This window comes from Oncorhynchus clarkii, chromosome 26 (assembly GCF_045791955.1).
Source record: "Oncorhynchus clarkii lewisi isolate Uvic-CL-2024 chromosome 26, UVic_Ocla_1.0, whole genome shotgun sequence".
Lineage (NCBI taxonomy): Eukaryota > Metazoa > Chordata > Actinopteri > Salmoniformes > Salmonidae > Oncorhynchus > Oncorhynchus clarkii.
Genome location: NC_092172.1, coordinates 33,378,079 through 33,402,767, shown reverse-complemented (window position 1 = coordinate 33,402,767; position 24,689 = coordinate 33,378,079). Strand labels below are relative to the sequence as shown.

The 24,689-nt window shown below is 44.4% G+C and overlaps 2 protein-coding genes across 2 annotated transcripts in view; one reads left to right on the top strand and one right to left on the bottom strand.

The window, feature by feature from the left end:
- Window positions 1-72: 72 nt before the first annotated feature.
- LOC139385200 (stabilizer of axonemal microtubules 2) lies at window positions 73-8,107 on the top strand. Its single transcript, XM_071130312.1, has 8 exons — window positions 73-110; window positions 1,410-1,589; window positions 1,998-2,200; window positions 2,454-2,815; window positions 3,320-3,544; window positions 6,279-6,398; window positions 6,971-7,092; window positions 7,508-8,107. Exons 1-8 carry the CDS (start codon window positions 73-75, stop codon window positions 7,653-7,655), a joined length of 1,398 nt encoding a protein of 465 aa, XP_070986413.1. The 3' UTR covers window positions 7,656-8,107.
- Window positions 8,108-11,275: 3,168 nt separating this feature from the next.
- The window catches only part of LOC139384605 (ADAMTS-like 3), a 314,459-nt gene continuing 301,045 nt past the window's right edge, over window positions 11,276-24,689 (bottom strand). The window contains exons 28-34 of the mRNA XM_071129427.1: window positions 22,192-22,317; window positions 21,785-22,075; window positions 20,312-20,495; window positions 14,117-14,321; window positions 13,462-13,565; window positions 12,050-12,264; window positions 11,276-11,558 (exon numbers count right to left, since the gene is read on the bottom strand). Of these exons, the coding sequence (XP_070985528.1) occupies window positions 11,440-11,558; window positions 12,050-12,264; window positions 13,462-13,565; window positions 14,117-14,321; window positions 20,312-20,495; window positions 21,785-22,075; window positions 22,192-22,317 (1,244 nt within the window). The 3' untranslated portion in view covers window positions 11,276-11,439. The remainder of the gene's footprint in view (window positions 11,559-12,049; window positions 12,265-13,461; window positions 13,566-14,116; window positions 14,322-20,311; window positions 20,496-21,784; window positions 22,076-22,191; window positions 22,318-24,689) is intronic.

The window sequence follows — 24,689 nt, the reverse complement described above, 5'->3', positions numbered from 1 at the left end:
GTATAAAAGAACGGAGCTGTCGGGCGGTGTTTGTGGGATTGCAGAAACACGCTAGCCTCCCCCTTCAAAGACATGAAACGGCTATGCATATGTGAGATCTGCAGCTGTGGGTAAGGAGGATGTATTGATTTAGTCTAGTAAAAAAAAGTATGATAACATTCATGAGATTACCAGTGTTTCCACAAGTTTGTGTGTGAATAAATTATTTCCGTGCGTTAATTTAGGATGACTAACTAGTGAATTGACACGCGTATGCCAAGTAGTGCATGGAGTTGACATTAAATGGAAAATATTGACTGTCACAAGAATGAGTATTCTGACACTTTTGCCATTTTTCCAAGTTGTCCAATGGCTAGTCATGTAAAAAAATTATTGTCCAGGAAAATATTGTTGCACTAATGACCGACTGAATAAAAAGTATCCTAGATAGGTGCGAACATAGCTACGATGTGCCTTTTTGCATAGTCTAGCTACATTTGTCATTTCACCAATACAAGGAGACGTGTCTGGCTTTATTTAGATCTGTAGGCCTACCATAACTCACAATGCTGTGTAGCTAGCTATGTCTCTATTATCACTTGCTCACAGACACTCCCTGTCATGAGTCAAGACAACGCCCTTGGTTACACAGAAACTAGTGCATTTCTTATTGCCCTGAAACGATATCAGCTATTCAAAATTCACAGCAATCATTGAAAATGTAGCCCATGATTTCTGACATTGGTATCCTATTGATTACAGTTGTCAGTTTATTCAAGTTCAGTTTTTTTTCTTCTACTCTTTATTTTACCCCCAACTAACGATGTTAACACAATACTCCAATGTAGGGTATTATCATGTTTGGTTTATTATCATGTGATTGTTGCACAATGTTTTCATACGCCTTTCAAATAGGTCAGTGAATGCAATCATGTTTTTCTGATTCTGAGTCTGACCATGGGAATGAATTATGTTACTGTGCCTGTTAAGTCACCATAAATGCAATAGAAATGCATGGCTGATGCATCACATTGAATTAAATGTCTGTTAATCTAAGATGAAATACAAGTCTGGCATTATTTTAAAGAATTCACACCAAGCTCAGTCAGTACACATTCATTGCATTGCATAACCAGGTAGTTAATTGCTCACAACCAGCCTGCTGGTTTCCATTCTGCACTTAACTAAAGGAAGAGTTAAGATGACTAGTCTGTTATTTCATGCAGAGGATGCTCTTTCTAAGTGTAGGGTGGCATGCTACGTAACTAGCCTAACTCACTGCCAGTCACCATAATTGCATTGTAAATTAATACTACACTCTATTGGTATTGTGTTCATTAGTCCACTGTTAATGCACGTCAGCACAGCTGTCAAGTTTAAGATAGAGCACGTTCAGTAAAATAAAGTTTTGAACTTTGCCCTCTGTCTAGACGCCATCGCTGCCCCCACCGACCCACAGCTCTGTATGGAAAGCCCAATGTGACATGTGTCCTGACCGAGTACACAGAGAAGTACCCCGCCTATGGAAGATACCACCCGCCCCAGAGCCTGAAACCAAAGCCTGTTAACCACGGTGACCGGGGGAGAATGGATGGAACTACTACATTCAAGTAAACGCCTTAGTCATGGATCACACCTTAATGAACCACCAATCCCTTTCAAGTACACTACTTTTGGCCAAGAATGCCACATAGGGCAGGGGACAAAAGTAGTGTACAACCAAATGTAAGGGAATAGGGTGCTATTTGAGACTGTGTCAATCTTCTGCTATTCAACCACTCTCATTTAATGCAAAGTCCTTTGAGGCGCACACACACACACACACACACACCCCTCATGCGGTTTTGAGGGGATTTTGGAAAATGTACCTTTAAGTGGTCTCTAAAAATTGACCCGATTCCATATTCCAAAGTCAACCTATTATGTAGATATCACTAACTATATTAATTAGGAGTTATCCACAGAGGTCTCAATCCCAAATGAATGAAAAAGACTGGTTACTCTCTCGCTCTTCCTAGGACTGACTTTATTCCCTACGTGGTGACTCGACGCCCGGGGAAACAGCAGGCGGAGTACAAACCCAAACCTGGAGACATAGATCTGGGGACCACCTACAAACAGGACTACAGCTTTTATGAGGTCCAACCCTTCGCCCCTTCCAGACCCAGCGAGAGGGTACGCACAACAGGGCACAAAATGGATACAGTGCCTACATACAAAGGTGAGCTATTCTGAGTTGTTTGATGACATACCAGACACATGACACATTTCTACAAGGGGTACCGCACAGTGATCCTTATTTTAGTATTATATAAGAAATATTGGCATTTAAAGTTAATACGTTGCAATTTCTATGGGATATTTTATACATCAAAATTACATCATAACAAATGCTCTCTATAAATAAACTATGATTATAACCAAAACTAACACATACAAATCTTTTAATGTTTCAACTCTTTTAATGTTTCAAGAGGATTTCCGACAGTGGGAGATGTGCAAGCGGGAGCTGAAGAAACCCGACCTGACCTACCACCCGCCAGACGCCAAGTTCGACGGCCACACCACCTTCCAGGACGACTTCCTCTCCCGAGGCCTTGCCCCCAGAGAGAGCTTCAAGCCCTCCAGTATCCCCAAAATGTCCGATACCCCCTTCGATGGGGTGACCAGTAACCAGCAGTGCTATGTGTCCCACCCTCTGGAGGCACGCTGGGTGAAGGCTCCAGAGCCCTATAAACCCAGTAGCCAGCCCCTACAAGACCTCACCACCAACCGAAGAGACTACCAGGGCCTGCCAGGACAGCTGCCCCAGAGCTATAAGCCTAACCCTGGAAAGGTAACGCTGTGTTTAATGACATCTCAATAGTCACAGACTATGTAATCGAGCACATGATTTTAGTTCTAGGTTAACCCAGATTAATATCTCACTAACTCACTCCTCTTCACTTACCTTTTCTGGCCAGTGATAACATCAACTGGTATTTGATCATTAGTAGACAGTGGCTGATGAAATATCTCTGGGTGGAAGCCTAGCGGTTAAGAGGTTGGGCCAGTAACCGAGCTGACTAGGTGAAATCTCTTGATGTGCCCTTGAGCAAGGCACTTACAAGAACAATTAGGGTTAAGTTGCTCTGGATAAGAGCGTCTGCTAAATGACTAAAATGTAAAAGAATCTCATTGAAGTGCAGATTCAAGATAGACGTGTAGTTTTGTTTGAATATGTTGTTATTTTCAATATGATTATCTGGTGAGTTGATGAATGTTACTGAGGTGAAACCAAAGTCAAATGTCCATCTGAGGGTGAACAATAAACCTCTATTCCACTCTACTCTGTTCCTAGGTGACGTCTGACGTTCCCTTTCAGAGCAGCACAGAGTTTAAGGAGCGTTTCCAGCAGTGGCCCGTGTCCCTGCCTCAGCTGCACAAGAGCCTGCAGTACGTCAGCCCCACAGAGCACATGGACATGAGCACCACGTCTGGTTCAGTCTACGTCCAACACAACATCCAGCCCTTCATCTCTGCCAAGCCCTTCAATCGGCCCACCAAGTCATCAGCTCCCTTCCAGGTGGGGATGAGACGATAGAGGCATTCAGAAAGTATTCAGACCTCTTGACTTTTTCCACATTTTGTTATGTTACAGCCTTATTCTAAAGTGGATTAATTATTTTTTTGCCTTCAATCTCCACACAATACAGCATAACAACAAATCAAAAACAGGTTTTTAGAAATGTTGGCAAATGTCAGGTTCGATGGGGAGAGTCGCTGCAAAGCTTTCTTCAGGTCTCTCCATAGGTTCGATCAGGTTCGATGGGGAGAGTCGCTGCAAAGCTATCTTCAGGTCACTCCATAGGTTCGATCAGGTTCGATGGGGAGAGTCGCTGCAAAGCTATCTTCAGGTCTCTCCATAGGTTCGATCAGGTTCGATGGGGAGAGTCGCTGCAAAGCTATCTTCAGGTCTCTCCATAGGTCCGATCAGGTTCGATGGGGAGAGTCGCTGCAAAGCTATCTTCAGGTCTCTCCATAGGTTCGATCAGGTTCGATGGGGAGAGTCGCTGCAAAGCTATCTTCAGGTCTCTCCATAGGTTCGATCAGGTTCGATGGGGAGAGTCGCTGCAAAGCTATCTTCAGGTCTCTCCATAGGTTCGATCAGGTTCAAATCCAGGCTCTGGCTGGGCCACTCAAGGACATTCAGAGACTTGTCCCGAAGCCACTCCTGCGTTGTCTTGGCTATGTTCTTAGGGTCTTGTCCTGTTGGAAGGTGAACCTTCATCCCAGTCTGAGGTCCTGAGTGCTCTGGAGCAGGTTTTCATCAAGGATCTCTGTACTTTGCTCCATTCATCTTGCCCTCGATCCTGACTAGTCTTCCAGGGCCTGCCACTGAAAAACATCCCTACAGCATGATGTTGCCACCACCATGCTTCACCGTAGGGATGGTGGCAGGTTTCCACCAGATGTGACGCTTGGCATGATTGGTGAAATGTCATTCTGTCAGAGTCATCTGAAGATGCACCTGAGCTCAATTTCAAGTCCCCTAGCAAATGGTCTAAATATTTACAGTGCATTCAGAAAGTATTCAGACCCTTTGACTTTTTCCACATTTTGTTATATTATAGCCTTATTCTATTTAATCAATTTGAAAAACAAATCCTCATGAATCTACACATGATACCTCATAATGACAAAGTAAAAACAGGTATTTAGACATTTTTTACATAATTTATAAAAACAAGTAAAAATACAATACAGACCTTTTGCTATGAGATTCAAAATTGAGCTCAGGTGCATCCGGTTTCCATTGATCATCTTTGAGATGTTCCTACAACTTGATTGGAGTCCACCTGTGGTAAATTCAATTGATTGGACATGATTTGAAAGGCACACAGCTGTCTATATAAGGTCCCACAGTTGACAGTGCATGTCAGAGCAAAAACCAAGGCATGAGGTTGAAGGAATTGTCGGCAAAACAGCGAGACAGGATTGTGGCGAGGCACAGATCTGGGGAAGGGTACCAAAACATTTCTACAGCATTGAAGGTCCCCAAGAACACAGTGGTCTCCATCATTCTTAAATGGACCATCTCACCATGCTGTGGGGATGTTTTTCAGCGGCAGGGACTGGGAGACTAGACAGGATTAAGGGAAAGATGAACGGAAGAAAGTACAGAGATCCTTGATGAAAACCTGTTCCAGAGCGCTCAGGACCTCCGACTGGGGCCACGGTTCACCTTCCAACAGGACAATGACCTTAAGCACACAGCCAAGACAAAGGAGTGGCTTCGGGACAAGTCTTTGAATGTCTTTGCAGCGACACTCCCCATCCAACCTGACAGAGCTTGAGAAGATCTGCAGAGAATAATGGGAGAAACTCCCCAGTTTATTTTATTCATTTATTTAACTAGGCAAGTCAGTTAAGAACAAATTCTTATTTACAATGACGGCCTACCGGGGAACAGTGGGTTAACTGCCTTGTTCAGGGGCAGAATGAAAGATTTTTACCTTGTCAGCACAGGGATTCGATCCAGCAACCTTACTGGCCTAACACTCTAACCACTAGGCTACCTGCCACCCCAAATACGTGTGCCGAGCTTGTAGCGTCATACACAAGAAGACTGTAAATTCAACAACGTACTGAGTAAAGTCTGTGAATAATTATGTAAATGCAATATTTTTATTTTTTTATTTTATTTTTCTCCTTCTCCTTCCTTTGCCATTATGGGATATTGTGTGTAGATTGATGAGGACAAACATGTATTTAATCCATTTTAGAATAAGGCTGTAACGTATATAGTGTTTTTAAAGTACCGGGGTCTGAATACTTTCTGAATGCTCTGCACCTGTTAATATATTGCTGGGCTGATAGATCGTTTAGCGGTTATGTTGTTGTACTTATATGTATTGCCATACTGATATCGTGTCTTACTGATATGGATGTTCTGATGTAATATTATAGTTATGTTGTTGTACTTATATGTATTGCCATACTGATATCGTGTCTTACTGATATGGATGTTCTGATGTAATATTATAGTTATGTTGTTGTACTTATATGTATTGCCATACTGATATCGTGTCTTACTGATATGGATCTTCTGATGTAATATTAGTTATGTTGTTCACTAAAGTGTTTGCTGTTAAATTCTTGGGAGATTATTTCAACAGCACATAAATATGATTGAATATATGTTTTATTACGTTCAAAACGGTGCGTTCTCATTTTGTCCTGTAACCGGGTCAGTTGGGATTTTTTGGGGTACGTTTATTGTAGCATCAAAATGAACGTTCCCACCCCACTACCTCCAGGTCTGCACCACCATGAGGGATGACTACCAGCCTTGGGAGGTCAAGAGACAGGCCATGATCAAGAAGCCTGAGGAGATGCAGAGAGCCACCGGAAGGATGGACCATCTCACCACTTTCAAGGCAATTCAAGACTCTTCTGTTTCCATTGGCATGCCAGGGCAATTCTCAAATCACACCCTGCCTATAGAAAAATACTTTTGGGAGGAGCACAGGATCAGCTACATTGTAGCACCTATGGAGCTGTTTTAGGGGCTAAGTGCCCTGTGGAAGGACACAACAATAGGAGATATTATGGTACCTACCATCTGAAATCACCGGCCAGTTCTCAGTACTGCCTCCATGGAGTGCACTAGTTTTGGCCAGATATGGGTGGGTTTAGGGTGTTCTTTGAGACACTGCTCAATTATCTACACATATACACCCTTAGAAAAAAGGGTTTCAAGTTTGTTCTTCAGCAGTCCCCGTAGGAGTACCCTTTTTTTGGTTCCCGGTAGAACACTTTTGGGTTACAACCAAAAAGTGTTCTTCAAAGGGTTATCCTATGGGGGTAGCCGAATAACCCTTTTAGGTTCTAAATAGCACCTTTTTTTCTAAGAGTGTAGCAGAGCCCCTGTCTCTCTTTGGCTCTAGGCCACATTCTTAGAAGCCATTATTTGAAAATCTATTCTATTTGATTGTATTCTCTTATCCAGGCCCATTTTACACCCCACGAACTGCAGCCCAATGTGAGCTTCAAGCCAGCTCACGCCCCCTTGAGGGCTGATGCCCCATTGGAGAGCGGCACCATGTACAGCACAGAGTTCACCCCCAAGAGGTAACACACACACACACAGTTACCCAGAAGAGATGCACACACACGCTGAGCATTTCGCTGCACTGTTTATACCTGCTGTAAACTGTGTACATGATGAGTAACATTTGATTTGACACACAAAGTTAACCTACCAGCGTTTAGTGTGGAGTCCCCTGGAATCAGCCGGTACATCCCAGGAGGGACATCAAACGAAAGTGAAGCTGTTTTACCACCTGAATGAAATGCATGACTGATGTAAACCTGAATCACTTTTATAACCTCAACCTTAATAAGTGCTGGTGTTGTGAATTTGTGGATGATTATGATGTGCTGAACTTGCAGCAAGATTATTTTCCACGAGCAAACAATAAAGGTATTGCATTTTCTGGTATTTTATCGTATATCATTCAGGTAATGGTATGATTTTGTGTTGTAGGATCAGCATTTGTCCAGCTAGCTACGACTCCCTGCCGGGCTTCGTGTTTGAGGACAGCGACGACAGGGGACACAGGTTCTACAGGAAGTTGCCATCTAAGGACATGAACAAGATGGCCGCCGGCATGGCGGTGGCTGTGGTGTCATAACGTTTGACCATGATATTTGGTGACCAATGCTTTTAATCTTAAAGAGCATGTGGAGGCAAAACTACTTTTGTTTGGTCTGTTATGTTTTCATTTTATTTTCCTACTACCTGTATAGTAAGTATCAATGATGTGATAATCAAATGGAACCAACAATTATGAACAAGTCACAAACAGGCCATTATAAAATAAACTTCCCTGTATTCTGGTTGATGGTTTCCATTGAATAGTTGGCTAATTTTTGTTTTACAAATTTGCGAATCATTACAGCACTTCATTTCTTAATGAATTATCCTTGTGTCCATGTGCCAAATTCTGCATCAAGTCACCAGTCACACATTTATTGAAATTCTAACAATGCAGAACCTTCAGGGTTATTTTCATAGTCCAAAATAATGGTTCAAAGTGCAAAAGACATACCGGAAACTTCATTATGATTTGTCAGTGTGATTTCATTTGAAGGAGGTTTTTTTTTTTTAAACTAGAGTTTAGAAAAATAGTGGCCTCTTTATAATGCACATTGTTGGAAAAAAGTTTCATAATCTGTCAGTGTGATTTTATGAGTCTTATGGTCTCCCTCTGTGTGTGTTTATAATGAGTATTACCAAACAAAATATCAGGTGATCAAACTGTCTTTATTATCTTAGTATGTTGTCTTTCTAGAGCATTTAAAAGTTTTGTTCCATAAACATCTTCATGATGTTCCTTCAGTCCAGTTAGGATTCTACAAACGGTATCCATGTCAACACCCAATGTTATGGTAACGTAATCGATATGTTGTCGTAAATATCAGTAGCATTGATTATTGTCAGTGTGCATTTGTTTGAGTGAGTGGCACTTGATAATGTATCTGCAAAACACATGACATGTCTCTACAAATTCTTGGTGATTGTAGGTAAATGCATGAGAATAAAACCAGAAGGGAAAGGTATTAAACACCTGTGATCCAACAACAGCAAGTGCTTATTAATATACTGTATGGTTTCTATCCAGTCTTTTTAAACAGGCGTTAAGACAACTAAATAAGGTAAGAAAATAAAGTCCCACAAAAAATCTACATACTCTCAATGTACAATATTGCACTTAAAACACAGTATTTACAAGACATTTTACAATGCAGCACATTGGTTGGATAACCAAAACAATACTAAAAAGAAACAGACCCCATTATTCAAACAGAGAAATATGACAGTCATGTTTTCTCTCGGGGCCCATCCCAAATGCCACCGTATTCCCTACATAGTGCACTACTTTTGACCAGTACTGCAGTATGTAGGGCAGTGGTGGTGGGCGGGGCCCGGAACATCATTATAGAAATTTGTACAATGCAAATGGACCACAAGCAAGCAGACAAATAGATTGAATTGGAAAATAACAATAAGTTCATACCTTCATTACATTGAGACACAATCACACATGTCTCTCTTGTTATTAGTGGGAATAGATTTTGTCCCGCCGTCCACCTGTTTCCGACCCCTGATGTAGGGAATATGATTGGGTGCCATTGGGAACACAACCCACACCTCTCTCGGTCACTGCAGGGTCTATTTATTCCAAACAGTGATCATTTCTGCTGACAATTATTATCTCACATAATACATACTACTGTATGCACTGTACTCTGATGAATATGTTTCAAATGTATGTACACACTGAATGTTAACTGTTATGGCAAATATGCAATATCCAATAAATCATGTTGAAACCGCTTTTCCTCCTACTGTCTGTCTAGTAGGTTCTAATGCAAATGATTTGGTTCGGATGGTTGTTTTCTTATGTCAATGACGTTCCACTACAATCTGACATCCCTTTGCCTTCACACATGTTAATGGTCTTATAGGAGTCTGCATCACACATCCACTTCCTACTGTATACTGTATGTACATGTACAGTCAGTGGTGTAAAGTACTTAAGTAAAAATACTTTGAAGTACTACTTAAGTCATTTTTTTCTGTGTATCTGTACTTTACATGTACTTCACAACATTCCTAAAGAAAATAATGTACTTTTTACTCCATACCATTTCATTGACATCTAAAAGTACTTGTTACATTTTGAATGCTTAGCGGGACAGGAAAATGTTACAATACACGCACTTATCAAAACAACATCCCTGGTCATCCCTACTGTCTCTGATTTGGCAGACTCACTAAACACAAATGCGTAGTTTGTAAATTATGTCTGAGTGTGTTTTTAAATAAAAAAATAAGAAAATTGTGTCGTCTGGTTTGCTTAATATAAGGAACTTGAAATGATTTATACTTTGACTTTTGATACCTAAGTATATTTAAAAACAAATACTTTTATACTTTTACTCAAGTAGTATTTTACTGGATGACTTTCCCTTTTACTTGAGTCATTTTCTATTAAGGTATCTTTACTTTTATTCAAGTATGACAATTCGGTACTTTCCCCACCACTGTGTACAGTATATTCATACATTCATACATGCACTTGCTATAAATTAAAAAATAAACACAGGATACCCATAAACCACTGCTTCTATTGGTGTTTTGTTGCTAGAGTATTCTATCTTTCTGTTCGTCCATTCAGTGCACATTACCGTGGAAAACAATGACAAGGCCATTTAAAGACTGCTCTCTCCTTCAGGAATGGGTTAACAGCACACACTTTACACACACCTTTGCACTCACTTGTTACATGTGTCATTGGGAAAATAGCTAGTATTGGTAAAGTGTTACATTTCTAAGGCCATAGGTCCAGATTTGAGGCTTGCATCAAATTACATTGGTTGGGCCACCTGAAAAATTCCTTCACTCCATATCTGTGCACGCTTGTCTTCACACACACAAAAAAAATCCCCTATGTATCTTTCTCAGTCTAATCAAGCCATTGGGGCATCATTATTGGGAGGAATATCCATTTAGGTTGTGATGAAAAAGTGAGAAAGATTTCCTCAATGTTGTGGTGGTAGTGTCTTTAAAGCAGACTCCAAACAGTCTCAGGCTATGACCAGTCTACCATGTTACATGGTCCCTCCATCCCTCAATCCAAGCCTCCATCCTTCCTTCAATCTATCCCTCCATCCATCCATCCCTCCCTCAATCTATCCCTCCCTCCCTCAATCCAAGCCTCTATCCAGCCCTCCCTCAATCTATCCCTCCCCCATCCATCCCTCCCTCAATTGATCTATCCCTCCCTCCCTCCCTCCCTCCCTCCATCTAATCCTCCATCCATCCCTCCCTCAATCTATCCCTCTATCCATCCATCCCTCCCTTGATCTATCCCTCCATACATTCATCCCTCCCTCCCTCCCTCCCTCAATCCAAGCCTCCATCCATCCCTCCCTCATTCCATCCCTCCATCCATCCATCCCTTCCTCAATCTATACCTCCATCCATCCCTCAATCTATCCCTCCATCCATCCACCCCCTTCATCTATCCCCCATCCATCCATCCCTCCCTTAATCTATCCCTCCATCCATCCATCCATCCCTCCCTTCCCCAATCTATCCCTCTATCCATCCATCCATCCCTCCCTTCCCCAATCTATCCCTCTATCCATCCCTCCCTCCCTCCCTCCCTCCCTCCCTCCCTCCCTCCCTCCCTCCCTCCCTCCCTCCCTCCCTCCTTCAATCTATCCATCCATCCATCCATCCATGGCTTCCAAGAGTTATGTTGTCCACACTGTCTCAACGCTCAGGGGTTTCCTCTAGGTACAGATCTAGGATCAGCTTCCCCTCCCCATTCCCAGCCTTAACCACTAGTGGAGGAAATGCAAAACTAACCCAAGACCAGCATCTAGGGGCAACTTCCTCCTAGAACACTAGGTGGAGCCATCCTCCTGTAAACAGGACTCACAACACCTCTGCTTGTACATGTCGATGGGGCAAAGCTTTAACCTCTTCACCACGGCACAGTAGTGGGTGGTGTCTTTACATTCACCTACACAGAGACACAGAGACACAGAGACAGAGGGATAAAATAACATCCATTCTCCCCACAGAAGAACATGGTTATGTCCCAAATGGCACCCTATTTCCTTTATAGTGCACTACTTTGACCAGGGCTCTTATAGGACTCTGGTAAACAGTAGTACTATATAGGGAATAGAATGTCACTTGGAACGCATGCCACATTTCCATTAAAAAGTAGCAGAAAGCTAAGGAGTATGGCTTAACGTCAAATTCAGGCTAAAATTCAACATCAGTGTAACTGTCCATATAGATTTGGGTCTGGACTGTTAAAAAGCCGTTTAACAGTTTAAAAAGAGGGTTTGTGTGATTTTACTTGTGCAAAGTCATCGTTTTTGTAATAGGTGTTTTTTGAGTCAAACTTATGCCAAGCCACTCCAATGACATATTCTCCAGCTTCAGAAGTCAGAGGAAAGGCAGTGAGGGTAATATGGTAACATGGTAAAAACACTACACACTCACTTCCACAGGTGGTGGCGTTACAGTGCTGCCAGGTGGCTGGGCGTCTGTGCCAGGTGCAGTGTTGGTCTGCCAGGGTTCTGCCACTCCTGTGGTGGGCACAGTCCACCCTGCGAGACTGAAACCCGCTGCCACAGGCTGCCGTGCACGCTCGCCACGGCCCCACGCGCCAGTGCACGTCACACAGCTCCGACGAACAGTTACGCACTGAGACGGGCCTGAGGGAGACAAAGAGAGATAGAGGGAAGGATTTGATTTTATTAGGATCCCCTTTAGCCGGAGCCAATGGAGACAGAGAGTCTTACTGGAATCTGTTGCTTTATTAGTAAAAAAAAACAACTAGGTTTTCTGTTCACTTGCGCTATATAAGATGGAAGGGAGTCCCAGGCACTCATGGTTCTGTATAATACTGTATATAAGATGGAAGGGAGTTCCGTAAACTCATGGTTCTGTATAATACTGTATATAAGATGGAAGGGAGTCCCATGCACTCATGGTTCTGTATAATACTGTATATAAGATGGAAGGGAGTTCCGTAAACTCATGGTTCTGTATAATACTGTATATAAGATGGAAGGGAGTCCCATGCACTCATGGTTCTGTATAATACTGTATATAAGATGGAAGGGAGTTCCGTAAACTCATGGTTCTGTATAATACTGTACGTTTCCTTCAATTCATTCTGGATTTGAGGACTGTGAAAAGACCTCTGGTGGGGTAAGTGTGTGTGTTAGTGCTGTGTGTAAGTTGACTATCCAAACAATTAGGAATGTCCAACTAATTCCTGTTTCTTATAAAAACAAGAAGCAATACAGTCAGTTATTCCTCAACTGTTAGCTAAGAGAGACTGTCATGCATGTTATTGAAGAGCAAAAAATGCCGCTCTGTTCTGGACCAGCTGCAGCTTAACTAGGTCCTTCTTTGCAGCACTCGACCACATGACTGGACAATAATCAAGATAAGATAAAACTAGAGCCTGCAGGACTTGCTTTGTGGAGTGTGGTGTCAAAAAATCTCTTTATCACGGACAGACCTCTCCCCATCTTTACAACCATTGAATCAATATGTTTTGACCATGACAGTTTACAATCTAAGGTAACACCAAGTATTTTAGTCTCCTCAACTTGTTCAACAACCACGCTATTCATGACCAGATTCAGCTAAACGAGACAGGAGGAAATTAGACTGTGTGTGTGTGTTTGTGTGTGTGTGTGTGTTTGTGTGTAGGTGTGTGTGTGTCACAGGAGGCTGCTGAGGGGAGAATGGCTCATAATAATGGCCGGAACGGCACAAATGGAATGGAAACCATGTGTTTGATGTATTTGATACCATTCCACTGATTCCTCTCCATAAATTACCACGAGCCTGTCCTCCCCAATTAAGGTACCACCAACCTCCTGTGGTTGTGTGCTTACCTTTCTCTGGGGTCACAGTCAGGGTGTGAGGTGCCGTTGACATGTCTACATATCACCGACCTCTTCTGGACTGTGAGGGTGGGACCCAAACATTTCCCCGAGCACTGTGGGTAATTAACATGTTCTCACAATAGTAAAGAAGGAATGTTTCACAGCCTGACAACTTTATTCAGGACTTCTTCGTAGTAATGCGTTGGTTGGAGTAGATGGCAATTGGCCCTAGACCGTGATCTTGGGTCAGTTTAGCATATCCCCCCACTAAAGGTTAAAGTTGGGGAAGGAGAAGCTGATCCTAGGTCTGCATCTAGAGGAAACTTCATCCCAGAACATCAAGTACACAGTATTCAAACATCAGGCATGTATGTCAATGATAACAAAGGTAATGTTGTGGAAAATAGTTGTGTGTGTGTCTGTGTGTGTGTGTGTCATCTCTGTGTGTGTGTGGTGTCTGTGGTGTGTCTGTGTGTATTTGGTATCTGTGTGTGTCTGTGTGGTCTGTGTGTGTAGGTGTGGGTGCGTCTGTTCGTGTGCGTCTGTACATGAGTGTCTGTTTAGGTGTGTGTGTGTGTCTGTGTGTGTTTGTTTGTGCAGATGTGTGTGCGAGTGTGGGGGCAGGTGTGGGTGTCTCTGTGTGTGTTTGTGCCTGCGTCTCTACCTTTCCCCAGGGGCTGGTAACCCAGGCTGGACAGTTGTCGCAGGTACACTCCTGTCTGTCTGCAGGCCGCGTGTTCCTCCCACAGACAGATGGCGCTAGCGTCCTCACCGCTCCCCCCGAATCCACCTGCCCACAGGACACCTGCCGCTGTCTCCAGCCCCGCCCACAGGAAGTGGAACACTTAGACCACACGGATGCTACCCAGCTGGGAGAGAACAATCAATCAATCAATCAAATAACATTGATTATATAAATTCCTTTTTACATCAGTACTTGTCACAAAGTGCTTTACAGTACCTGACCTAAACCTCTACAGAAGGTAGAGCAGAAGGAAAAGTCAAAACATATTGGCCGGGAAAAACTCCCTAGAAGGAAGAAACCCAGAGAGGAACCAGGTTCAGGGGGAAGGAAGGAATAAAACTACCCATGTAGTGTTAGATCCTGGCTAGCCTCTTTAATGCATAGGGCCACATATCCCAATGATCAGGACTCAATGTTCTGCCCAGGGATTTCAGTGGGTAGGGCAGGCTGGGGTATGTTGAGCCAAAGGGGTAAGTTGAGCTACTCTTGTTTCTAGGAAACTATACACAAAATATATAATTTGACCGAACATTTAGGAAGAGGTCATAATTTTTATGGAGTCTATGAAGGAAGAAACCACATGGAAAAAGTGGTAAACAGTTAGGTCCAAAAAATAAGATTTTTATGATGCTTGTATCTAAACTAAAGTAGATAATTTAAAGATTGTTCTACACCTCAGTTGGGCTCTCTATAAGCTTCAGTATGAGGACCTAAACCTAGCATGAAAGTGCATCCTTATATCTGTGTGGGCTAATATAGTAAAAATGTTTGCCTTGGGGTTAGGTGTTAAGCCTGTGTTAAAAGGGTACAGTGTTTGTTAGGTGTTAAGCCTGTGTTAAAAGGGTACAGTGTTTGTTAGGTGTTAAGCCTGTGTTAAAAGGGTACAGTGTTTGTTAGGTGTTAAGCCTGTGTTAAAAGGGTACAGTGTTTGTTAGGTGTTAAGCCTGTGTTAAAAGGGTACAGTGTTTGTTAGGTGTTAAGCCTGTGTTAAAAGGGTACAGTGTTTGTTAGGTGTTAAGCCTGTGTTAAAAGATGCTTAAAATGATTAAATGACAGGTAACTGTCAAAAAGCGATTGTGCCTGTGTTGAATTGTGTTTGGGAAATAAAGATCAACATGGTTTTAAAAGAGGTAGTTGTCCCTAGAATTTCTAAGCAAACAGCTGGAGGCAGTGCTTTCTCCTATAGAGCTCCATTTTTATGGAACGGTCTGCCTACCCATGTGAGAGACGCAGACTCGGTCTCAACCTTTAAGTCTTTACTGAAGACTCATCTCTTCAGTGGGTCATATGAGTGAGTGTAGTCTGGCCCAGGAGTGGGAATGTGAACAGAAAGGCTCTGGAGCAACGAACCACCCTTGCTGTCTCTGCCTGGCCGGTTCCCCTCTTTCCACTGGGATTCTCTGCCTCTAACCCTATTACAGGGGCTGAGTCACTGGCTTACTGGTGCTCTTTCATGCCATCCCGAGGAGGGGTGTGTCTGGCCGTGCTGCTGCTCCAGTTTCAACTGTTCAGTACCTGAGGTGCTGACTTGCTGCACCCTCGACAACTACTGTGATTATTATTTGACCATGCTGGTCATTTATGAACATTTGGACATCTTGGCCATGTTCTGTTATAATCTCCACCCGGCACAGCCAGAAGAGGACTGGCCACCCCTCATAGCCTGATTCCTCTAGGTTTCTTCCTAGGTTTTGGCCTTTCTAGGGAGTTTTTCCTAGCCACCATGCTTCTACACCTGCATTGCTGTTTGGGGTCTTAGGCTGGGTTTCTGTACAGGACTTTGAGATAGCTGATGTACGAAGGGCTTTATAAATACATTTGATTCAGTACAGAAATATGTAGGCGGCTTAATTTTTATTTTTTTTAATTGCTAAGATGCATTGGTCAAAACTGAAGTCACATTGTCAAAACTCTTCCCACAGTCAGCGAAACAGAAGTGTATGTGGACCAAACTGTGAATCATTTTTCATTGCTTTCACACAGAATGCATTCAATGACCACATTCTCCGAAATCCATTTACTATTTTCTCATTCATACTCCACCACCTGCATAACTATATATTTGCAGCACTTGTTTTTCAAATCCTAACACACTGTTTCCAAAACACATTCAAAACAGAATGATGGCAAATTTTCTGCAGTAACCAGATTGAAACTGTAACGGTTTTCTTCTATCTCCTCCTCTGATGAAGAGGTAGAACAAGGATCGGACCAAAATGCAGCGTGTCGATTGCGATTCATGTTTAATGAAAAAAAACACACTAAACACAAACACTACAAAAACAATAAACGTAACGAAAACCTAAACAGCCTATCTGGTGAAAACACATAGACAGGAACAATCACCCACGACAAACTCAAAGAATATGGCTGCCTAAATATGGTTCCCAATCAGAGACAACGATAAACACCTGCCTCTGATTGAGAACCACTTCAGACAGCCATAGACTTAACTAGAACACCCCACTAGCTACAATCCCCATACATACACACCACATACAAAAACCCATGCCACACCCTGGCCTGACCAAATAAATAAAGATAAACACAAAATACTTTGACCAGGGTGTGACAGAACCCCCCCCCCTAAGGTGCGGACTCCCGAACGCACCTCAAAACAATAGGGAGGGTCCGGGTGGGCGTCTGTCCATGGTGGCGGCTCCGGCGCGGGACGTGGACCCCACTCAATCAATGTCTTAGCCCCTTCTCCTCGCGTCCCAGGATAGTCCACCCTCGCCGCCGACCATGGCCTAGTAGTCCTCACCCAGAACCCCACTGGACTGAGGAGCAGATTGGGACTGAGGGGCAGCTCGGGACTGAGGCAGCTCGGGACTGAGGGGAAGCTCAGGAGTGAGAGGAAGCTCAGGAGTGAGAGGAAGCTCAGGAGTGAGAGGAAGCTCAGGCAGGTTGATGAATCTACCAGATCCTGGCTGGCTGGTGGTTTCGGCAGATCCTGGCTGACTGGCAGATCCTGGTCGACTGGCAGATCTGGAAGATCCTGGTCGACTGGCAGATCTGGAAGAGTCTGGTCGACTGGCAGATCTGGAAGAGTCTGGTCGACTGGCAGATCTGGAAGAGTCTGGTCGACTGGCAGATCTGGAAGAGTCTGGTCGACTGGCAGATCTGGAAGAGTCTGGTCGACTGGCAGCTCTGGCTGCTCCATGCTGACTGGCTGCTCCATGCTGACTGACAGCTCTGGCTGCTCCATGCTGACTGGCAGCTCTGGCTGCTCCATGCTGACTGGATGCTCCATGCTGACTGGCAGCTCTGGCTGCTCCATGCTGACTGGCTGCTCCATGCTGACTGGCAGCTCTGGCTGCTCCATGCTGACTGGCTGCTCTGGCTGCTCCATGCTGACTGGCTGCTCCATGCTGACTGGCTGCTCCATGCTGACTGGCGGCCCTGGCTGCTCCATGCTGACTGGCGGCCCTGGCTGCTCCATGCTGACTGGCGGCCCTGGCTGCTCCATGCTAACTGGCGGCTCTGGCGGCTCCTTGCAGACTGGCAGCTCTGGCGGCTCCTTGCAGACTGGCAGCTCTGGCGGCTCCTTGCAGACTGGCAGCTCTGGCGGCTCCTTGCAGACTGGCAGCTTTGGCGGCATCCTGCAGACAGGCAGCTCTGGCGGCTCCTTGCAGACTGGCAGCTCCTTGCAGACTGGCAGCTCCTTGCAGACTGGCAGCTCTATGCTAACTGGCAGCTCTATGCAGACTGGCAGCTCTATGCTAACTGGCAGCTCTATGCTAACTGGCAGCTCTATGCTAACTGGCAGCTCTATGCTAACTGGCAGCTCTATGCTAACTGGCAGTTCTGAACAGGCGGGAGACTCCGGCAGCGCTGTAGAGAAGGAAGGCTCTAACAGCGCTAAACAGGCGGGAGACTCCGACAGCGCTGGAGAGGAGGAGGGCTCCGACAGCGCTGGACAGGCGAGGCGCACTGTAGGCCTGATGCGTGGTGCTGGCACTGGTGGTACTGGGCCGAGGACACGCACAGGAAGCCTGGTGCGGGGAGCTGCTACCGGAGGGCTGGGGTGTGGAGGTGGCACAGGATGGGTTAGACCGTGAAGGCGTACTGGAGATCTTGAGAGCGGTGCTGGCACAGAACGTGCAAGGCTAGGGAGGTGCACAGGAGGCCTGGTACGTGAGACTGGCACCATCTTCACCAGCCGACTAACACGCACCTCAGGACGAGTATGGAGCGCTGACCCAGGTGCCATCAAATCCCCGACACGCTCCGTCGGGCGAATTCCATGTTTAAAACACCAACACAGCAACTCCCTCATTTCTCTCTCCTCCAATTTCCCCATTAACTCATTCACAGTCTCTGTTTCGCTCACCTCCAATTTCCCCATTAACTCCTTCACAGTCTCTGTTTCGCTCACCTCCAACACCGGCTCTGGTCTCCTCCTTGGCTCCTCACGATAAACAGGGAGAGTTGGCTCAGGTCTGGCTCCTGACTCTGCCACACTCTCCCTGAGCCCCCCCCCAAGAAATTTTTGGGGCTGACTATGGGGCCTCCGTCCGCGCCGCCTTGCTTGCTTCGCAAACTCCATTCTCCTATATCCTTCCGCGCACTGCTCCATCGAATCCCAGGCGGGCTCCGGCACTCTCCCTGGGTCGACCGCCCACCTGTCTATCTCCTCCCAAGAAGTATAGTCCATACTGTACTCCACTTTGGGCTGTTCTTGCCTGTTGACACGCTGCTTGGTCCCTTTGTGGTGGGTGATTCTGTAACGGTTTTCTTCTATCTCCTCCTCTGATGAAGAGGTAGAACAAGGATCGGACCAAAATGCAGCGTGTCGATTGCGATTCATGTTTAATGAAAAAAAACACACTAAACACAAACACTACAAAAACAATAAACGTAACGAAAACCTAAACAGCCTATCTGGTGAAAACACATAGACAGGAACAATCACCCACGACAAACTCAAAGAATATGGCTGCCTAAATATGGTTCCCAATCAGAGACAACGATAAACACCTGCCTCTGATTGAGAACCACTTCAGACAGCCATAGACTTAACTAGAACACCCCACTAGCTACAATCCCCATACATACACACCACATACAAAAACCCATGCCACACCCTGGCCTGACCAAATAAATAAAGATAAACACAAAATACTTTGACCAGGGTGTGACAGAAACACAGAAAATCTGAGCAGAATATTTAACTATTCCAAACACAGCTGATTGCAATTTTAGCTGAAAGCCGACTCGAGTCCTGTTTTTAGTCTTGTTACCAGACAGGGTACATACACAGCTATGCATAATGTAAAGTACTGTAAAACTGTGGATTTATTGTATTTTAGAGAGTAATGGAGATGGAAGCCAGGCAAACTGCACATACATTCATTTTTGTGGATGAAGCTGGATTCATTGAGATGAACTGTTTGGCCAAGATGCATGTTGGTAATGCAGACTGTGTGAAGAGTTTTGAAAAAGTGTCTTCAGTATTGACCGATGCTTGTTAGCAATTGAAAAAAACTGTAATATTCTGCAATATATTTAGATATCTTTGGTAGAAAGTATACTATATTTCCCTTGACAGGGTGATGCTGAATGTAAAAAATGTCTCAACTTATCCCACTCTCCCCTATTGACTGCTACAGTACAAGGAAAAACAATGAAACCTCAACACTTGGACCTGAATGTGATTTATGTATATTGGTCTTGGACAGTTGATGACATAAAGCAGTAGAAGAAGGAGACTAAATAAGGAGCTATAGCCTACATCCCAAATGGACCCCTATTCCCTATAATGTATATTGTGCACTACCTTTGACCAGGGCCCATAGGGACGCCCATAGGGATCTGTTTAAAAGATGTGCACTATACAAGGCCATTTAGGACACGACTATATTAGACAAGACTCTTCATGACAGTGACTCATGAAGCTGAATGACCTATTTCCCTGTAGATTTTTCCTCAGGGGTCAGTGAAACCAACGCATCTGTTTTACCTACAAAAGCAGATGTTTATAGTGTGTGTGTGTGCTTGCGTGTTATGTGTGTGTGTGAGTGTCTGAGAGAGAGTGTGTGTGTGTGTGAGAGATTGTGTGTGTGTCTGAGAGTGTGTGTGCGTGTGTGTCAGAGAGTGTGTGTGTGTGTGTACCTGGGGGGGCAGTCATGCAGGTTGCAGGCCAGCTGTGAGGAGACAGGTCTGTCTAGGTGGTGACACATGGAGGGTGTGACCTCACGTCCCTCTGGCGTGACACAGCGGACCCTCCGTGTCCTCATCCCCCGGTCCCCACACGAGGCGCTGCACGCCGTCCAGTCCCCAAGACGCCACGCAAACTCTGGAGACACACGCATGCACACACACACACACGTTATTGAGCTGAAACAAACCCCACAGCACGCTCACACATACACAATATGTTATAAACACCACAGCAGTACTAGCCAGAAACACATCACACAGAACTACAGAACACCCACCCACCACCACACCCACCCACCACCACACCCACCCACCACCACACCCACTGACCCACCCACCACCACCACACTGACCCATCGACACCAAGTAGAGCAAACCAGATCCTCATTACCCAGTTTGACTTCATACCACAGCATAGCAGTAAAACAAACTCTGGTTTGGCCAACACTGGGCCTATCATTTTCATTCAATAATATCACATTACTGTCATTCAAATACTTCCCATTACGACGAATAAAAGGTTGAGGCACAGTTAGCTAGAGTACACAGCAGGCCTGTCCCAAATGGCACCCTATTCCCTACATGGTGCACTACTTTTGACCAGGACCTACAGGTAGTAGTGCACTATGGAAAAGGGTGCCATTTGGGATGTAACCTGGGGCTGCTGCATATTTTGAGTCTACTGATAATTGTCCCAGCCCTCTGCCTAAGCTCTTCCAGAGCCCACTAACGCTCCGGTTCAGGACACAGAAAGGACAGAAGGGAAGTTTAACAAGAAACAACATGGGGTCCAAGAGGTTTTGGCACAGCTTAAAACGATACAGGGTCTCTCTCTCTCTCTCTCTCTCTCTCTCTCTCTCTCTCTCTCTCTCTTCCCTCACTTCCCTCATGTCTGAATTATAAAAATTCTTCAGAGGAAAGATATGTTCTGATGACTGTGAGTGGTACAAATTCCCATGTTAATTGGAGTCTGGTGATAGCTAACAGATGTATCCACAGAGAGGCTGAGAGTATGTTCCAAATTACTTTTGCACTATGTATCCATAGTGCTTTGGTCAAAAGTAGTGCACTATGTGGGAAATATGGTGCTATTTGGGACAAATCCTGAAAGTGAAGTTGGACCTGACAGCACAATAGCCATCCTGTGTGTGTTTGATCCAGTTAAGAACAGGATATAAGGGGAGGGAGAAGAGAGACTTAATGGAGCTCTACAAAGGGAATGGGTTGAATTGTACAATAAGAGCATTAGAAGTCAGTGAATACACACACCAGATAAGACACACACACGCGTGTTCAGTCCGATGTTCACAGTTCAGTGTAACATCGGACTGCACACATACCTGGAATTACAATGAATGGGTCTCATTAAATGTTATAAATTATGACCAGCAGAAAGTTGGCTAAGGTTTACACACACACACACACCTTCAGCATGGACGTGGATCCAAGCAGACAGCAGCTGTGTGTTGTCGTGGATGGGGGTCTGGCACCGGTAGTGTCCGGAGAACCTTCCCTGCACGGTGTTCACCTCCAGAACACGACCTCCCACCAGTATACGGTACTGAAGACCCAGACCAGAACCCAGACCCTGATTCTGCCCAGGACCCAGCCTCTGTCCTGCGGCAAAGTCTGGTCCGGTCCAGGTGGACTCCTTCAGAGTGTGGTTCTGGTAGTCCCAACGGACAGGCCCTCTATGGTCTGGAACCACTGGGCATCCTGGAATGAGAGAGGGAGGCCTTTGGTCATTACGATAATGCTTGAGGCAGTGTGTGTGTGTGTGTGTGTGTGTGTGTGTGTATTCATTCATACTTGTGTAAGCGTGTGTGCAGTACCTATGCGTAGGATGTCTCCAGGTCTAATGGTCACAGTGGTTCCCATGCGTGAAGCCATGAGGACTCTCCTCCTGCTCAGCTCCTTGAACTGCTGGGACATTGTAGAACCTCTGCCTGGGTCTGGACCTGTCAATCAATCAATTAATAAATCCATCCGTCAATCAATCATTCACTGGGGCAAGAAAAGTGAAACCACAGTCAAATCTAAACAATATGGCAGAATGTTTCTGTCCTCCTCCCCTACCATGTTCTAACTAGGGCCTTCAGGACAGGCTTCAAGTGTTGTCATAGTTGATTAATTAATCCCTCATTTCTGTATTAGTCCTGGTAAGATTCAACATATCATCATGGTGCATGGAGGTTTACAGTAGATTATCATCATGTTGTATGGAGGTTTACAGTAGGTTGTCATCATGTTATGGAGGTTTATAGTAAGATAACATCACATTGTATGGAGGTTTACAGTAGGTTGTCATGTTGTTTGGAGGTTTACAGTAGGTTATCATCATGCTGTGTGGAGGTTTACAGTAGGTTATCATCATGTTGTGTGGAGGTTTACAGTAGGTTAGGATATGTTCCAGAGTAACAAACATCACGTAAGAGGAGAACTGTAGACCATGGTCGGCACAGAATACAGAGCATGTTTAGTGAATGTCTGAGTGTTAGACAAATACAGTTGAAGTCGGAAGTTTACATACATTTAAACTCAGTTTTCACAATTCCTGACATTTAATACTAGTAAAAATCCCTGTCTTAGGTCAGATAGGATCACCATTTTATTTTAAGAATGTGAAATGTCAGAATAATAGTAGAGAGAATGATTTATTTCAGATTTCATTTCTTTCATCACATTCCCAGTGGGTCAGAAGTTTACATACTCTCAAATAGTATTTGGTAGTGTTGCCTTCGAATTGTTTAACTTATGTCAAACATTTCGGGTAGCCTTCCACAGGCTTCCCATTCCTCCTGAGAGAGCTGGTGTAACTGAGTCAGGTTTGTATGCCTCCTTGCTCGCACACGCTTTTTCAGTTCTGCCCACAAATTTTCAATAGGATTGAGGTCAGAGCTTTGTGATGGCCACTCCAATACCTTTACTTTTTTGTCCTTAAGCCATTTTGCCACAACGTTGGAAGTATGCTTGGGGTCATTGTCTATTTGGGAAGATCCATTTGCGACCAAGCTTTAACTTTCTGACTGATGTCTGAGATGCTGCTTCAATATATCCACATAACTTTCCTCCTTCATGATGCCATCTATTTTGTGAAGTGCACCAGTCCCTCCTGCAGCAAAGCACCCCCACAACATGATGCTGCCACCCCCGTGCTTCACGGTTGGGATGATGTTCTTCGGCTTGCAAGCCTCTCCCTTTTTCCTCCAAACATAATGATGGTCATTATGGCCAAACAGTTCTATTTTTGTTTCATCAGATCAGAGGACATTTCTCCAAAAAGTACGATCTTTGTCCCCATGTGCAGTTGCAAACCGTAGTCTGGCATTTTTATGGCGGTTTTGGAGCAGTGGCAGCATCCTTCCTGAACGGCCTTTCAGGTTATATCGATATAGGACTCGTTTTACTGTGGATATAGATACTTGTGTACCTGTTTCCTCCAGCATCTTCACAAGGTCCTTTGCTGTTGTTCTGGGATTGATTTGTACTTTTTGCACCAAAGTCTGTTAATCTCTAGGAGACAACGCCTCTCCTTCCTGAGCGGTATGACGCCTGCGTGGTCCCATGGTGTTTATACTTGCCTACTATTATTTATACAGATGAACGTCGTACCTTCAGACATTTGTAAATTGCTCCCAAGGATGAACCAGACTTCTGGAGGTCTACAATTTTTTACTGAGGTCTTGGCTGATTTCATTTGATTTTCCCATGATGTCAAGCAAAGAGGCACTGAGTTTGAAGGTAGGCCTTGAAATACATCCACAGGTACACCTCCAATTGACTCAAATGATGTCAATTAGCCTATCAGAAGCTTCTAAAGCCTAAAGAAAAGGCACAGTCAACTTAGTTTATGTAAACTTCTGACCCACTGGAATTGTGATACAGTGAATTATAAGTGAAATAATCTGTCTGTAAATAATTGGAAAGATTACTTGTGTCATGCACAAAGTAGATGTCCTAACCAACTTGCCAAAACTATAGTTTGTTAACAAGACATTTGTGGAGTGGTTGAAAAATTAGTTTTAATGATTCCAACCTAAGTGTATGTAAACTTCTGACTTCAACTGTATTTCAGGATAATCGTTCTTGGACCACCCTGGTTTGGTCAGGGTAGCGTGTGTGTGTGTGTGTGTGTGTGTGTGCGCGTGTCTGTGTGTGTTCCACAATGAGGTGTGATTAACATTTGAGAGGAGATGGATTTTACCACCCTGATAGCTAGCACAGCGCCAGCCCTATACCTCAGCTGTGTGTGCGTGCGTGTGCTTGTGCGTGTGGGCTGCCACAGCACTTGTGTGTAAATCTGTGTATACACTACGCACGCTCGTGTGTG